This window comes from Platalea leucorodia, assembly GCF_965183815.1.
Source record: "Platalea leucorodia genome assembly, chromosome: 13".
NCBI classification, from domain to species: Eukaryota; Metazoa; Chordata; class Aves; order Pelecaniformes; family Threskiornithidae; genus Platalea; species Platalea leucorodia.
The window spans coordinates 8,407,175-8,424,619 of NC_138835.1; the positions used below are offsets into that span (position 1 = coordinate 8,407,175).

The 17,445-nt window shown below is 40.1% G+C and overlaps 1 protein-coding gene across 1 annotated transcript in view; it reads right to left on the reverse strand.

Annotated features, from left to right (window-relative positions):
• Positions 1-17,128, reverse strand: part of TSHZ2 (teashirt zinc finger homeobox 2) — a gene marked incomplete at its 5' end in the record, with an annotated part of 142,096 nt that extends 124,968 nt beyond the window's left edge. The window contains one exon of the mRNA XM_082325772.1: positions 17,089-17,128. Coding sequence (XP_082181898.1) covers positions 17,089-17,128 — 40 coding nt within the window. The remainder of the gene's footprint in view (positions 1-17,088) is intronic.
• Positions 17,129-17,445: the final 317 nt, after the last annotated feature.

The following is a 17,445-nucleotide window of genomic DNA, read 5'->3' on the forward strand; positions in this document are numbered from 1 at the left end:
ATCCTGAAACCTTCAGAGAAGTATGAAGTATTTATATCTGAGCTACGGAAAACCTCAGAAATGCTTAAGGTTCATCTGTCACTGTTCCTAACAGAGCTGATGAAAAAATGTTTTACAGTACTGTTACTGGGGAAATTAAGTGGTCGTGTATCTAACAACAATATATTTTTCATATGTCTCTTCTACCACCCCCACCCCCAAAACCCTGAAAACCAGTTCCTAACACTTAATTTAACATACATACTGCCATAGCACCTAGAAAAATTTTATGATACAGATCTTGCTCCTGTCTGCTTTAGCTATGCTGGAGGATGCACCAAGAAACTGTCCTCTCCCATGCCTGGCTCTTTTAAAAGCCACACATTATGGCTGGAACTTTTGTTGGAATCGTTGCACTTTCTAGTGTAAGGTTATGCCAGTTTGTCATCCTGCCAGTCCTGTTTTCTGTCTCAGTCAACCGGGATAAACACTTAGCCCTCCTTCTTCTTTCCCTATTACCACACCCCTTGCTTGTAACTGGTATAGATTACATCAGAAATTCCTTGCTGAGCCAGCTCTGCTAATAATTTTTGTTCTAAATCACACAAAAATCTGTGAAATGTAATCATGTCCATACTTCGGTCCACTGCAAATACCCGGAAGATGAAATTAATTCTTGCGAAGAGTAATCCATCTCTTACTCAATCACTCCAGGACTAACTGAACAGCCAGAGTGATGGTTTACTGTGTTTGTGTGAACTCACGTTACATGCTGAGGCCACAGGCTGGGAATCTGCGATCTGCCAGTCCAGATGGGATTAGAAATCACTGTCACGTATGAAACGTCTGGCTCTCAATGAAATTATCTTTGAGGGGTAGGTTTATAAAGACACTTTCAACACTTGCAGGAGAGGAGTAGAAAAGGGGCTGTATGTAACTGTACAGCTGAGATCAAATTCAATTTTAGCTGAGAAAGCTACATTTGCAGCATTTTCAGTGAACTCTTTCCCTCAATGAGCACCACGCTGGTCACTCGGCCTCTTCAACACAAGAGTTTATTGACTTTTGCAGACTGATTACTACTTAGGCCACATTTTTTTCAAAAGCAGAAGGTGGCACACAACCGTGCAGATGCCACTGCATGCCCGGCAGACATGTTTCTAAAATTACTGTGACCACTCACGCTGACGGGATGACTGCACGCTGGCAGCACCACAGTGCCCCGTTGCAGCCCATTCTCCCCACGTGTGCATGCAGATTGTGATAACCACGTGCACAGATACAGCTAATCAACAGTGGGATTTTTTCTCCCCTTAGCACAGACCTCAGGCCTCTGCTTTTGAAAAACTGCTCACTTATGTCTTACGATGCATTTTTACCTAAATGGCAGAGAGAGAAGTAATTAAATTTAACAGAAACCAGGGCTTCCAAATGAAGATATAATTTTTGAAGCCACAATTTCTATTACTTTTTATTACCTTTACCTATGTTTTATACGGCAAAGGGTCACGGAACAGATGCAGCTGCTAAACTGGGTGGCTTAGTAAATGAAGTCAGCTTCTGCAGAGAAAAGCAGAAGGAAGTTAGAAGACATGAGTGAATTCACTTTAGAAGCCAAATGAAGTTTTGAGTCACTGCTGACTCAGGTAAAACTCCAATTCAATACAACACCTCTAAAATATAACCTCTTCTAGATAAGGCAAGAGTAATCAACTAGCCAAATACACTCAGAAGAGAAAGGGGAAATTCTGAGTAACAGTAGAAAAATGAATCATTATTCTGATAATGTTTTTGTTATTATTTTTGCAGACGAATGTGAAAGCTCTTAGGACTCAATTAAGTCACCACAGCCAATAAAGAGAAAAAGCAAAATCAGGGCAGATACTTTCCGCCCAGACACCATGGTGATGGGCGCATTAGAAATGAGGTAGATTAGATAGATGAACTAGACAGACACATCTAACTGTCCTCCAGTGCACTCATTTGTTTGACAGCCTGGAAAATGCCAACATTCCTGGGATTAAATGAAAATAGAAAATTGCATTTTCACTGTAAAGTATACACAGAACTTTGCTATGTCAGTTTCCCTTTTTTAAAATAAACCAGGGCCCAACCACGTCCTCCCAGAGCGACTCAAAGCACAATAAGATAAATGAAAGAGTAACCAAGACACAACCAACTCAAAGCCCTTACATTGCTACCCTTTTACCCCAGGATATTAGTGGAGTGATATGACCCACACACACTTTGAGACATTAATTTTTCCTGAGCTCAACACCACCAAAAATGCTAAATTGCCCATCTTGCATTGCTGTCTTGATATCATATTTCTTTTCTTCATGACTTCTAGCTACTATACCTTTATGGGCTGGTCAAACAATTTTTGTTCTGTGGTGCCTTTTCTCCCTACTTTGTTCTTCAAGAAAGTAAAAGTAAACAAATATCTTGGATATAAAAAATAAAGAACAACAATAACCGCAGTGATTCTCCCCAGAGGTTTCTGGTCTAGGTTACAGACGTATTGGTATGGCTTTTGCTTCATCTCACAGAAAAACACATGCATACACAATGATGACACACGGTTAGCACTTGTGTTCACGTTCAACAGCTCCATATTTTTTCCTAGCGCCAGGACGTGCGCTCAAGTACAGAGCTAGATTTGGCAGTATGCAATCTGGCAGTCTCAGAGCCGGATCCTGCTCTTGCCCACTCCAGCTTTGACAGAAGTGCCGGCTGCAGCCCGGGGAGCTGTGCGACATCCCGGTGGTGTTGGGGAGAACAGAATCCAGCTCCTTGTGACAGTTTTCCCCACACAACATCACAATCAGCCAAACACATTTGTAATCTACTGCAGCTGGTGTTTCTATAATTGATAGAGATATAAAAGCCCTTTTTGCTAAAGTTGTACTTTTGTATTTTTTTTTTCTTGGGGGAGTTGTGAGAAAGCAGCTACAAAAAGCAAGCTTTAAATCTCAGATAATGTAGCTCCCTTTAGAATCCCAAGCTTAAAGCAAGTAGTTACGAGTTTTTTAGCAATGAAAAAAAACAGAGCTAAAAACAAACATTTATTTTACTTGACGTAGCAAAACAGTGGATTAAAAAGTTAAATCAATGCGCCGTCTGAATGGTTCCTGCTGTAGCTGTAATTTCAAATGAAATAAGAATGTTATAAAAACCCGTGCATATTAGGCACATTTGGAAATGTCTCCTTGTAACTGTTCTTTAAGTGTTCTGTCTATGAGCACTAACAGGTCACTGCACAGGAAATGCAAAAATATGTTACATTTTAATCAGGGCATATAAAACACTGTCTCGAATGTTACATTGCCCTTGGGAATCTGTAGTAAGTAGGGGAACTTTTACAAAGTCCAGGTCACTCTCCCCATTACATCACTGTAAAAAAAGAAAATTATTAGGTTAAATTATATAGATGTCATGTATTAGAACTTTCCCAGTTGTAGGATGATGGCTAAGAGATGCTTATTTCCTTGGAGAAACTCATAATCACCCCCTTGTTCCCCTGTACATACTTTGTATATTGAAAATAGTGCATTTTAACTGAATCAAAATGTTTCCAAACAATTATAATGAAAGAGGGCAAATATAAAAATGAGGCTGTTCGTATACTCAGTCTAACAACAAATTTCAGCACTTTACCCTAACACACACACACACACACAGACACAGAAAAATTGAAAACCTCTCTGGCTCATAGGTGATAAAAAACGAAAGAAGGGATTTTAGCAGAGATGTTTGGGAATGATTAAGGTAAAATGTCCCTAATCCAAACAAATGGCAACCCAGATGTTGATGGCATCAAAACATCCCTTTGCCCCCCTGCAAATATTTCTCCAAATGATTTACCTCTGTTCAACCCAAATCACAAGTTTATAAAATCTCTAATAAGTTCATAGAAACAGTGAAAGAGTAATGCAAGGGTGACTGTTTTCTAGATTAACTTTCTCAGGATTTTAGTTATTTAATGTACAAATCTGGGAGGTGACATGAAACTGTACAACATCCTGGAAGCGACCTGCTCCTCTCTTGTTGATCCTGGTTCAAGTTTTGTCAGCAGCTTCCAGATAGAAAGATTTGATTTCTATGAAAGATCTCCCATGGGGCAGCAAACAAAATAAAATAAAAACCCCTGCCGCAGGTAAAACAAAAGTCAGAGTCGCAAGGGCCCAGCGCCTGCTGAAGTAAATGGCAGTTACTCACACAGCGACACAGGGATCAGCCCTTTGCAATTTGCATGTTGTGGCATGAGATCTCAGACGAACAGGCCCTTTTTATCTAAACAGATATCTGTGGTTGAAACTCCTGGCATTATTCTTTGTATTTTCTCCGAGCTGCTCGCTTTCGTACAACAGCTACTTAACTGCCAGTAATTTCCACGCTTTGTTCCGGCCTACCTGTGGCACCGCGCTCCCCGGGCCCAGACTGCTGACCAGGCAGCTCCCGCAGCTCGCCGCACTGATACCTCCCAACTGCCCTTTATATATTATTGTTATTATTATACATTCCATATGGCTTCCACAAACCTCTCGGTGTGCTGCCTGAACTCTTCAGTACGTCTGTTTAATTCTTGCCAGTCAAGGTGTGGCCCCGAGCCTCGCTGCCCGCATCTCCTCCAGACTCCTAGCAGGGAATCAGGATTTTCCTGGTTTCGCTGGTGTTTCACACCGGCCTCGCGACCACTCCTGAACTGCCTGCACAACGCCTCAGGGACGGGACATTGCCACCACCGTTTAACAGACGGGGGGCACAGCTTCAGCAAATTTTAAGTGAATTTTTCTACTTTTTCCACACAGAAGAAGGTCCCCTGGGGCTGAGCGCCCACCTCAGGAGCGCCAGGCCGGGCCCTGCCACAGCCCCGAGGCTCCTCACGCTCTGCGCTCCCACCACAAACCCAGCAGCGGCCCTACAGATGGTACCTTTCTTCCCAGCTGAGGCAGATTAATTTCCTGCACACATCCATCCCCTGCCTGCGATGAAGCCAGGGCCCAGCCAGGCTTTTGAAAAAAGCAAGCTAAGGGAAGCTAGGAACCGCACATGTGGAACCACACTTATTTCCACACAGGTCTTAATCTAGACAGAAACTGTTAGATGCATTCACTGCAAGAGCTAATGCTGAAGATCATGGACCAGGCAATGGAGTCAAGTATACTTTTTTACCAGCACTTTCTACAGATATTTGATAATTTTATGCTGTCTGCTCCTGTCCTTACCCCTGCTTGACCATGTTCTGCTTCCTAAATCTCCCTGTTTCCCACCCCAGGGCCTGGGCTCCAGCTAAACACACAATACGGACCATTTCCTCATCCTCCTTTGACTGCTCAGACCCATCGCTGTCCCTGCAGCAGGGAAAGCAATTGTCCTACTTATCCCCAGCTAAAACATATTTTAAGGGAATGTAATTGAAAAAGAGAAACTGAGAACAGAGCATGCGTGGTGGAGATGGCACGTCGGAGAATGCTGTGTCACCTTCTAAAAATTCTTTGGCAACAGCAACTTTTAGACTTTATAAGTCAGACAAATTTGGGTGGATTTTCTCAGGGAAAGCAGAAGATATCTCTGAAAAATGTTCACGTCACTGCCAGAAAGCACAGTGGTCCCACAGCTTTGAAATAAACCCTGATGTATGTCTTCTAATTTTTTGCCAAATAACATCCTACCCTAAATTTCAGGAAGAACATTTTAAGAAAGGAAACACAGATTTTGGTAATGGAAATGGTTGCTCTGAGCAGCTCAGAACTGGAAACGTTAGAACCAGCAGAAATCAAGCCTCTCAACAGAAAACCCCAAACAATCTGGACTATAGGAACTGTTGTGCCTAGAATACAGATGTTATTGTTGCCGTGCCCGGGGCTGTGCAGTACTCCAGCATCCGTACAACAGTGCTCTCAAGGCCTCCATTGGTTTTCTGATCTTTTCAAGATCTTCCCTGTTTTTTTTCCCCTTTTTGTTAACACATCATAGCTGAACTTTTACTACATTAAAGGGCTGCCAGGCAGGTAAAGGCACTGAGCCCTGGGCAGCACTGTTGGCTACTTGTTCTGCCCCATCCACAGCACATTACCTCTCCGGTTCAAACAATCCATCTGGCTAGAGGGATCATCAGACAAAAACAACAAAAAAAAATCTGTAATTCTGAACACAGAAGAGGCTGATGACTTGGTCTGTGTTATTTGAGCTGTTTTTTCTCATGCACAGGTAAAACAATAACCGGCTGAGGCTACAAAACCCAGGTCTGAGTCCCTGATTCAGTTAGAGGGTGTCTTGGTCTTAAATTTCAGTGCAGACTTAAAAATTGATAGGAACTCCTTTTTAATCATCAAGTATTCAGCTGCTCATTACTGACATATACTTTAATGTTGTGCCCTTAAATTTTGGTCTGGTCTTTAAAACACAATTTCCTCAAATTCAACACAAAATCCATTTGTGGATCCAAATTGTGAAATGAGGCCCCATAATTTTGTTCAAGTGCTTTTTCAGTTATAAGGTACATTTGAAATACAAAACTGAAGGAGTTTGCTATGTCAGGTGACATTTTGTTAGCTTTTGACAAGAGAAAATATTTAATACCCTCATTTTTTTCCTGCTCTGAATATTAGTTTAATTGTCACAAATAATTAAACGCTTATGAGTAAAAGACATCTTCAGACATTTTGACAATACATATTAAGAGATGCTTTAAGGGAAATCTGCACAGATCGGCTTTTATTTGTTATGCTAAACGATGATGCATCCTGATTGCATTTGTTCCTTATTTGTGTGTGCAACAGGAGACATACTGTGAATGATCTGTAAGGAATAAAATGACAGTATTTGACAGGCTAGGAAATGTCTGGGCAAGGATACAGGATAAGGAACCCTAAAAGGGCATTGTTTGTGGAGGGGCAATGGGATAGAGACACTCCCTTCAATCTAAGGCAATGAAAGGCATCAACAACTAAATTACAGTTAATAACAGTAAGAAATAAACATAAATTACATATACAAGGCTCAGGCTCAAGGACTTTGGACCACTAAAAATATATATTATTCTATCAATTATCAAAGAGAGACAAATTCCCATCCTGGGAATTTGCATACGAACTCTAATAACCTACTATTCAGAAATAGAGGCAAGCATTAATTTCCACATGAAAAGGAGCCATGGGAGAGCTTCCCAAGTCCCCAGCTCCAGAGAAGAAAGCCCTACCTGGTGATTCGGCACTGAACGATCTGGCCTCAGTTCGAGAGGGTAGCAGGTGGTCTCCCAGGTATGGCAGATTAGCCCTATATTACCTAAGATTTATTCTGAGTTCCTGTCAATATAATGGCTGAAACGGCCATTCCTGAAAGGTAATATGGTGTGAAAATAAACATAAACAATCCTTAATGAATCCATAGGCTATTACTTGCATCGTATTTCTTCTATAGGCAATACATACATCTCTACTTTAGAAAAACAATGCTGCCCTTGATCGAGGCTTAACAATTCCTGTTTACACCAGAGAGGGAACTCAGGAAGGTCCATGGGAACTGCTTGGTGCTAAAAGCTTTTGAAAATTCAGGTCTCTTTAGATGCCCACGTAAGGATTTAGTCTCTTCTTAACATCAGAAGCTGATTTACAGAAATCAGAGCCTCAAACTTTATTACCAGAGATTTCCAACCACCTCTGGCAGTCTGGGTGGAGGAAAATGTCTATGTCTTGTTTAGTTACAGCCAGACCAGGTTTTTCGTATTTCTCAGGGCAATGCATTACATACTGTCAGAAATACAAAGCTAGATCCCAGGTCTGACAAAGAAATGTAGAACAGTATGTGGGGAGAAAAGTAACCGTAACCAAATTCTCTGGTCCTGAAACTTATCACTGACCAAACATGCATCTGAGGATAATTTAGGGAAGTGAAAGAACTTAAATTATTCTGCTTAAAACTATTGCCTAGTAAAGCTCCCTTGGCTTGTTAACAGAGTTAACAGAGCTCTGCTTTCTTTGACTGTGAGTCCTCCCACTTCTGGGAGCTCCTGGACATGAGCAAAGTGCCACTCCTCCATCACGGGGAGTTGTACGGAAGGGATGAAACTGCCTTTCCAGCTCCCCTCCACGGCCGATTCCCCGGTGCCCCAGCTGGGCTGCTCCCTCTTCTCACCCCAGCAGCAGGCATGTGGATGCTCTGAGCCTCCAGCCAGGCTTTCTCCCCTGGAAGTGCGCTGACGATAGAAATGTGATCTAGGTCCTAGAGCAGGGAATTAGGAGCAAATGCTGTTTGACCTTGAGCAAATCAGCTCATACCTCCTGGCTTCAATTTGCCTTTCTGTAAAATGGGGAAAAAATATTCTACTTCACTGGGGTTATTCTGAAGAGTACATAGCATTAGTTAGAAAACCTCGGAAGAAAGGTTCTAAGTGTGAAGAAATATTACTCCACTTCCTAACAAAGCACACATATACGAGCAGGAACCACGCAGCTAATCAAAAGCACTAGAAAGCTTTTAATTTTTTTAGCATTTAATGCTACAGATGATCAATATAACTACTTAGCTTCTTTCACCTTTCACATGTTAATTTAATGCTACTTGTACTGTGCTTATAAATGTTATGACATGGCTGAAAGACACATAAAAAAATTAATTTTGGTAGACCAATATAGCAGCTAGCATAAGATTATGTTTCTTCAATACAAAATTGTACATCATAAAAAGATCCAGCTCTTTCCTGTGAAGTCCACTCAAGCTGCAGGAAGTAAATGAGTTCTTCCTATATGTACAAAGAAAATTGCAGGCCTTATGAATTGTGGTGGTGATTCCCAGTGTAATTCACACAAAATTATTTATATAGGGAAAATTCAGAGTAAAATCTTTCTACCAAAAAAAAATTACTTCTGCCCAAGTGGACGGTGAGTGATAGAAATAGGCTTATTGTCTGCACATACCAAACTGCACCAATGTGCAGATTTTCATTCCGATCTCCTCTAAGCAGAGTTTCACTAGAAAAAATCTTTGCTATTAAGGTATTCCAGAGAATGTCATTATTTTCATTAAAAACAGGAACTGTGTGCTGCTCCGTTTTCAGTGGAAATTCTGCACTGATTCCACATAAACAGACCAAATATCACTTCAGCAAAGTTGCTTTGGGAATATTTAACAGCATTTTTTAAGTTATGAAAGCAATATTGAATGAGATTTACTACAATTTAAGATAAGTGGGTCTTAATTTTATATGAACAGAGAGACTTAAAAAGCAGCTAGAAAGAGTTCTGATTATATTGCACTGGAATATTAGGCCTTGTGGAAAATTGCCCCTTTTCTCTTTTACATGCATAAAAACAAGCACAACAGGCTTTTCAATTAAATGAATCTTTTGAGAGAGATGCAGGAAGAGCCAGAAAGCTCCTTAAAACTTTATTGCTTTTCATCTTTGTCAGGTAGGGCTGTGTATTAAAAATGACCTGTTCTTTCCAGTACACAGTCCTTCCTGCAAGTTTTTTCTTCCTGTTGGACCTATCAATTTTAAGAGTTTCCCAAAAAGGGAATGGAAGGGTTGATCTGGATTACTTTTCCCCATATACTCAGTAGTTTTGCTGTTCTACAGCCATCTAGAGCTAAGCATGCTTCCCCTAGTCTCTTCAGCATCGTGAGCAACTTTAATGAGCCTCAGTATCATTAGACGATAGCAGTTTACAGAACGCAGGGAGAAAAGACACAGAAAGCAATAAGATACAGCTATAATAGATACAAGCCATGGAGATGAAAGAAAGAAGTCAGCATCTCATTTGCATTAATACAATAAAAATACAGCATTAATGTTGCTAGTTGTAAATTTTTTTTCAATAAAGTTGAGACTGATTATATCTGAAAAAAGGCAGGCTGTGCATTCCTTGTAGGTCTTGCAAGTGTTTAGGCTTTAAAGAACAGTTCCTGGCTATTAACTTTCTAGATTTAATTGCCACTAAAAACAATCTCCACAAAACTTCAATTGAAAGCCAATCCTCAAGAACCGATGGTCTGATCTCTCAAAACTGCTTTGTTTATAGCAATACAAATTCAGAGCTACTATTCACATAACTCCACTCCATCATTATGCTAGGTATTTTGTTTACTGGTATTATGTGTGTGTACATATATAATTATATACGCAGACACATACAACAGTTCATCATCAGAATAAGTCAAAAGCAACATTCCCAGCCTTATTTATTCAAAAATCACGAAGCACACCCTCAAAAATCATAAGACTAGCTGAAAATTATGAGATGTTAAAAACAGTCACTTTGAGAATCATGGCTTTTTTCTTCTGGCATAAGAACTCTTAGGCTGCATGTTTCCAAGCTCCCTAGTTCTCCATAGCAAGGAGTTTAAAATAAATTTTCCTTTTAAAATGCATATTGGGTACTTGCATAATCACCAGACTCCAGGAGCTGGGGGTTCAAAGAAAATAAACACTAACAAAGGACTTTCAGTGGACCCAACTCCTAACATCACAGGAATTTTAATATTTGGGACATTAACCACAATATTGGTGGAATAATCAAAAACTGCTCTAAACAACTGAGCTTTCCAGCTTGTATCAGTAAGAACGGTGCATCTCTCTCCCAGGCAGGCGCTTGTCTCTCCTTTTTGCAGGTATGTATTTGCAGGATCTATTTCCAATACATCTAGGACTGTTTGTTCTGTTTAACTGTGGAATTTTACCAATACTTGGGACCATCGGGTGCTGCATGTTATAAACTATGTATTTTTCACAATCTAATCTTGTCATTTTGAAGTTATTGTTTTGACTTTCTTTTTCCTAGGGCAAAGGGGGAAAACATTTCTTTTAGGGAAACAAAGATTCTCTTCATTTTTCCAAATGAAACACTTACTTAATACAACACTTAGATCATAAGACCAGTTTTTCCACTTCTTTTTGCCTGAAAAACCTCACAAGGTAACGGATGAAAAGCCAGCAACGGTTAAAGAGGGATGTGTAAATCTAATGGGAAACAGTGTGCTCCTATGATGCATTTCTCCTTGAAACCTTAAAAAATATACCGTTCGCTGTCAAGGTATTTCTGAGTTGCAGAAGCCGTTATTATAACATGGTAAAAACGACTCGGTGCCAAGATCCAACAGCCTCAAGTGAGAGGTCACCTAATGAGAACAAACTGATTTTAGTCCCTAAAACTACACGGAACTTTTAGGCTTCCGATTTGCAATACTGTCTTCATGCATTCACTTGAGAGCTGCTGCTCGTGTGCTCAACGTAACATGGCACATTAAAAAAGGATTCTTTAAAAGACCGTATCATCTACTGGTATCAAGAAACAGTGTTCGATAATTAACACAGAGAATGGAAACGTGTTTGAGAAGTGAAGTTAGCCAAGCAAGCAAAGTATCTCCGTCATACAGACTTTAGAAAAGAATAGCATGCAACCATTAGTAACACAAGGTACAAGCAGAACTCTCCCTAGATTTAAAGCTTAATGGTAGAATCTGGTCCCTCTTCAGAGGCAAAACATTAGCAAAGAAACATGTATATTTAATTTTGTAGCTAAACAGCCCAGACTTACATAGACAGTCTTTACACAGGCCAGTTACCCATTGAAGCAAAGTGCTGAGTAAGAGCTGCAGAACTGGACCCACTCTCATGTAAATTATTGTAATTAAATAGGTAATGAAAAATCACTGCTCTTGCACGAATGAAACGTAAGACTTCAGCTGAGAGTGTAATGTGTTTCCAATTGACTCCTGTATCAGATTCGGAGACAGATGAAAATGTCTCTCTGCTTGCATGAGCACGCTTTAGAGGTAAAACTTCACAAATATTTTCATTTTGCAGAGAGGAGGGAAAAACAACGGCTTATTTTAGCAGTAAAGTCAGTAGGAATCCCCTTTTTTAAGGCATAATATGGTACACACATGTCTCAACCCGAGAGGTATTAAATAGATTTTGAATCATTTTACTTTGCATTTGCTAATAATACGTCATCCAGTAGAAGAACCAGGCCTTATTCTCCCCTCCACTAGCTGACATGGTATTTTTTTTACATTTGAGCTCTTAAGATCTGCACAATAGCTTAACACAATAAGTGTTTAGCCTCTGGTTCCAACTGTAATTGATAGAGTACAGTTCCATTCCCTCTGCTGCTGCTAAGTTGGGAATTGCAGCTACAGCAACTGACAGCTTTTTTTTTCCGCAAGTCTGGAGTTGCTCTCTGGGAGTGATGTCCTCATCGGGATGGGAAGTAAAATGACGGGAGAAAGGCTCACCCTGGCCCTGTGCTGCGGAGGAACTCCAGGGACCTCTTCCAGGGGAAACAGTTACTTGAGGTGGGTGCTACTAATGAGAGCAAAAATCAGGAGGAGAAAGTGGCAGGAGGAAATACCAAAATCCTGCCGTTTTGAAGAAAATGGGCTTTTCGATTAGAGAGCACAGAAGAGGGAGAGCATTTATGCAAAAGAATTTCTGACAATTAACATGTTTTTAAAAGTGCTATAAAATTGTGTTATTTACTGATGGAAATATGTTTTATATCACAGTCACAGGGGCTGAACTCTTGACGAGTCCCACTCTTTACACAGTGATAATATACTGTGCTTTGATATGCGAGTAAAATGGAAATAAGGGAACAGTAACTAAAACGAATGTGATTTCAAATTGTCCCATTCAGGCCTGAGTTTTAACATGGGAAAGAATCACATAGCAGCTTCGGGCTTAGTAGCCGATTCCAGAATTTAACGCAGATGGCGACTAATTTTGGTGCCTCTTTAGTTGCAAAAGTACCTATTTTGGAATATATTTAATTAACCGGGATTTAGAGGTTCCTCTTGTTTGTGAGCACCTTGGCTTTTTTGTCATCTGTCAGCATCGTGATGTGCACAGTAACTGAAAGGTTCTGAGGCAGGAGCTATTTAGGTGGTTTTGATGTGCACTTGCTTTTCTGGAGGATGTTTAAACAAACCAGTGCTGCCATTTCTACGCTTTCATTCAGTGCTGCTTGCTTGGAACCTGCTTCTATTGCCCCTATAATAAACGATACAAATAATACTCGAAAAGCCACACTGCTCGTGGTTATTAATACAGGTATATACGCTTCCTTTCATCACAGAAATATACATATCAGACCTAGCTGGTCATTTACTCTGCTCTCTGAAGAAGCAGAATTTCACTTTCTAAATATGTTTCTGTTTCAAATAACCTCTTACTACTAAGGTGCAAGCTGCAGCTTTAAAGTACTGAGTGCTAACCGTCTTCTGTTTGCTGCTCTATGAGGACTCTTCCAAAAACAAAACTGTGTTATTCTACAGCTCCAATAAACAAAATAAATGTGACTGATATCTGTTTCTGCTGTACTTTTCCAGAGCTTTGGTTCTCAGATAGCCTATTGGAGCTGGGAGAGAAAAAGAAAAGAAGAAATAAAAAACTGCAGCCGGAAAAGGCGTTAAGTCCAGATTCCTCTTTGCAGGCTTTAAAAAAGCAAACTAGCAATTCATGATCACAAAATAAAATATGCACATTTAAACAAGCTGCATGGGAAAGGAGAGTTTAATCCAGTGAAATTGTGTTTGAAAGCTATTTCATACCCCTAGGAATAAAATCTGAATAGCAATTCTGCTTTGCTCCCACCCTTTTTCCACCCTTCTGTTAATATATTACCATTTGTTATGGAATCGTTACAAGACTTCTACCCCAGAGGTGGCTGCGTTTCATTGAAGGATGAAGTACTTTCTGGGCCTGAGTCTCTTCTTACTCGCAGGAGCAGACAGTACTCATTGCAACTGCACTGATGCTGCTAGTAAAGCTATTTTTGATTTGCACCTGAGCAAAAGAAGAATTAGGCCCACAGTTTGTAAAGCCCTTTGTGATTCATTTGGGTGAAAGCTACAACACAAATGGGTTGTTTATTGTAAACAGAAGTATGATACTAAAGCAGGCACTGATATAAAGAGCTGTAACTATCTGCTTCAAGAATTATCGAAATGGAAATGATGATCTCAAAAAGGAATGACGATTCAGAAAAGATTCGGCCCTGGAAAGATGAAAATGCATTCGACATAGTTTTGGTGTTGATGTGAAATAAAGTGTCTCTAAAAGTGTAATTTGAGATCAAAAATCCCCATCATCAAACATAAATAGTGCCCCATTTATCCAATTACACTACCTTGTTTCATTACAATGGTCCGTAATATATTTCTTAGGCATACAAGGCTTAAAATTAATAATAGAAAAGGACAAAATTGCCATGTATATTTCTCTAGATAGATTTTCATCTAGCAGCAGGACTTCACTTCTGATTCACTCGCTGGTTCTCTCTAACCTTTACATTATTCATTAATCAAACTAGAAACCTGCTTTCAAAGTCAGTGCGTGGTAGTAATTATTTACAGTTGTGCATAGTATTTAATTTTAAGCAATGACAAAAGCAGGCATGTCCAGAATCATAAGGCTTATCATTTTTTCTTCCGTTGGAGGTGAACTATCTAAAGAAGCTAAAAGTTGCAAACTTCTCTTCAATATCGCTGCTGCCATCAAGACAAAATGCAGTGCAACTGATACCTTTGAACTTGTACAACTAAAAATAAATAAAAGTGAAAATTAAGTAATATATAATGCATTAAGTCCTTTAAATAAAAGGAATAAGGAGCTTTGCTATCAGCCTTGATGAGCGATTCAGTTCTTATTGCACAGTCTGTCTACTGTCACTTTGAGGTATTTTTCACCATGCAAAACAGAACCTCAGTACTACCCCTGAAAATGAAAGTCAGTTTTAACAACTATATACAACAGGCACGTCTGCTCTTTGAAACCCCCCTACCCCCCACAAACACACAAATACAGCTTCAGAGCAGGAGAACTATTGCAAAGGTATAAACCTACTCCACATCAGTTACGCTGGATGAAACTGGACTGCATTTGCAGTATTTTGCTCACCTGAAACAATATTGATCTGAGGACAAATATAATCAAAGAAATGCACTACTAAAGAGCAATGCACATTTTATAATGAGAATAAGAAAGGAGAGATGTTATTGTGGTCATTCAAATTTCTACTTCATCATTAAGATTCTCAAAAATACTGTAGCATTTCAGATAAAAACATATCTAACTGTATTCTCAGCAGGGAAATCCCGGGAAACAACAGCATAGGCTTTGCTCGCAAAAATTTACTCACTCTATAACCTATGCTTCTAAAAAAGAACAGGGTGCCCCTTCTACAAAAAGATACTACACACATTCCAAGTGAAAATTCTACTTTGAAAACAAAATAAAATGAAGCCTCGTACTCCTGACAGAGAGAAAAAAGGAGCAATTCTAGCACTGTCACTGTGATGATCAGCATCCATGAAAAAATAGCTATTTATCCTGCAAGTTGAAAACGTTAATGCCTTATTCAGATATAACCTCTTTGTGAATAAAACAATAATAGCAACTCATCAGAGAGTGCTTCCGAATACATATATATATATATATATATATGCATTTCTAGCTTAACTATTATTTACGGTTAAAGGGGATCTTTGCTTGCCAGGAATCATACTAGCAACCTGCATAGGTACCTGCATTGGTCATGTCCCAAAAGACTCTGCCTGCATACCATTGTCCTACACCTACATGAATACGGCAAAATATCTAAGTTTATAAAAGTTACGCATGTCCCAGTTTCTCTGAAATAACATCTACCTTTGAATGAATCCCAAGCACTACTTTTCAAAGTTTATTCAAGTATGCCACTAAACTTGCCCATACATTTTGTCCCACATATAATATACTACACCTAGAAAATATTCAGAAGGGGGAGGAAAAATTAGTGAAACATTTTTAAACTAAAACCATAAAATACTAGTTTTCTTCAGAGAACTAATCTGATGAAGGACACAAAGAAAAAAAGAAGGGAAAAAACCCGCCTACATTAAAAGCCAAACAAGATAATAATTGTGCATGTCTGGCTAAGAGAATCTAGAGGGCAAGCCTTACGTCATTGGCACTTGGGTTACCATGGTGAGTGATTTATTGATATATATCAAGAATGAATAGATCAAAGGCAGCAAGATGACAGGTGATCAATCAAATGTCAAATCAAAGCTGGCAATCAACTGGAAAGCTGATTTTTCAGTGGGTGGGTCTGGCAGAAGAAAAATGAACTTCCATATTGCGCTTCCCAGAAACAAAACCCCACCACACTATTAAAAAAAAATAAAAAGCAATTAAGCAGCCTGAAAGAAAACTCTTTGAAAAGATTTACTATACAGGCCCACTCATCTGTTTCTTTTTCTTGGCCCCCAAAAGAAAAAGAACACCCTACAAACGACAAAACAAAACACTTCCAAAGTTGCAAACTATTTTCTTCTTTAAAAAAAAAAAAAAAATTGTAAAACCACTTGGCATGTGCAAATATATAAACCCGGCTACAAAACAAAAGAAGGATTTGATTTGAAAATGTGGATTGTCTTCTAACAGTCAGAACGTTTCATTTTATTTCCTGTTGCAATTTTCACCACTGATGATCAAAGGCTGAACTTCCCCACCGGGTTCATCAGCAGAGACAGTCCCTGTACTATTTCAGGCATACACAACGCGCACACACACACACACACACACCCGGCCAGCATTGCCACCAGAAACACGGCGAAATAAAAGATTAAACGCACCGACCCACTTCGCGAAACACACGGTTTAAAAACAAAAACCACCAGGAGGGGGGGAAAAAAACAGAAAGGGGAAAAAAAAAAAAAACCAAACAACAAAACCCAACAGACTAAAGCGGGAAGCAAATGGGAGGCTGCTTTCGGTTCGGTAAGGGACAGGGGCCGGGGGAGAAGGGGAGCCGAGTGGAGGAAAGTTGGGGGGAAAAGTTTCGCCGGGGCAGGATGGGAGCTCGGAGCAGGAGGCAGCGGGGACCGAGCGCGGCGGGAGCGGCGGGCGGGTGGACGGGGACAGCCCATGTCAGAGTAAAGATCTTGGCAATAAGGAATGAAACTGGCTCCACAGAGTTAGGAAGGGAAAGGGAGGGGGAGGGGGGATAAATAAATAAAGATCCAGCCCGGAAAAGCAAGGGTGACCCTAAATAATAATAAAGATGGGGGGTAGGATTGGAAGGAGTGGAGAGACAGAGGCTGTGTAAGTGGATGGCTTCTCCTTACCTGCAGCCCGTTTGGGTGCTTGCTGTTTCCTCCTTGGCATCGCTCTACTTTCTCCAATCTCACTTCTGTCCCCAGATCCGAGAGCCCTGAGACGCTCCTGAGTCGTGTTTCTCTGCCTCTGCCTCTCAGCTGCTTCCCCAACACCCCCCTCAGCCTCCCCTGCCCCCCTCCTTTCCACTTCACTGATAGGAACCTGTTTGGTTTTTATTTTATTTTAGAGATCTAGGTTTCTTTCTTTCTCTCGCTCTCTCTTTTTTTTTTTTGGTTGGCTTTTTTTTTTTTTTTAACTGTTGCAACACTTGCTTTGCTTTGATTCAAACATCCAAGCTCAGGAGCAAATGAAAGGCGCCCACAGTG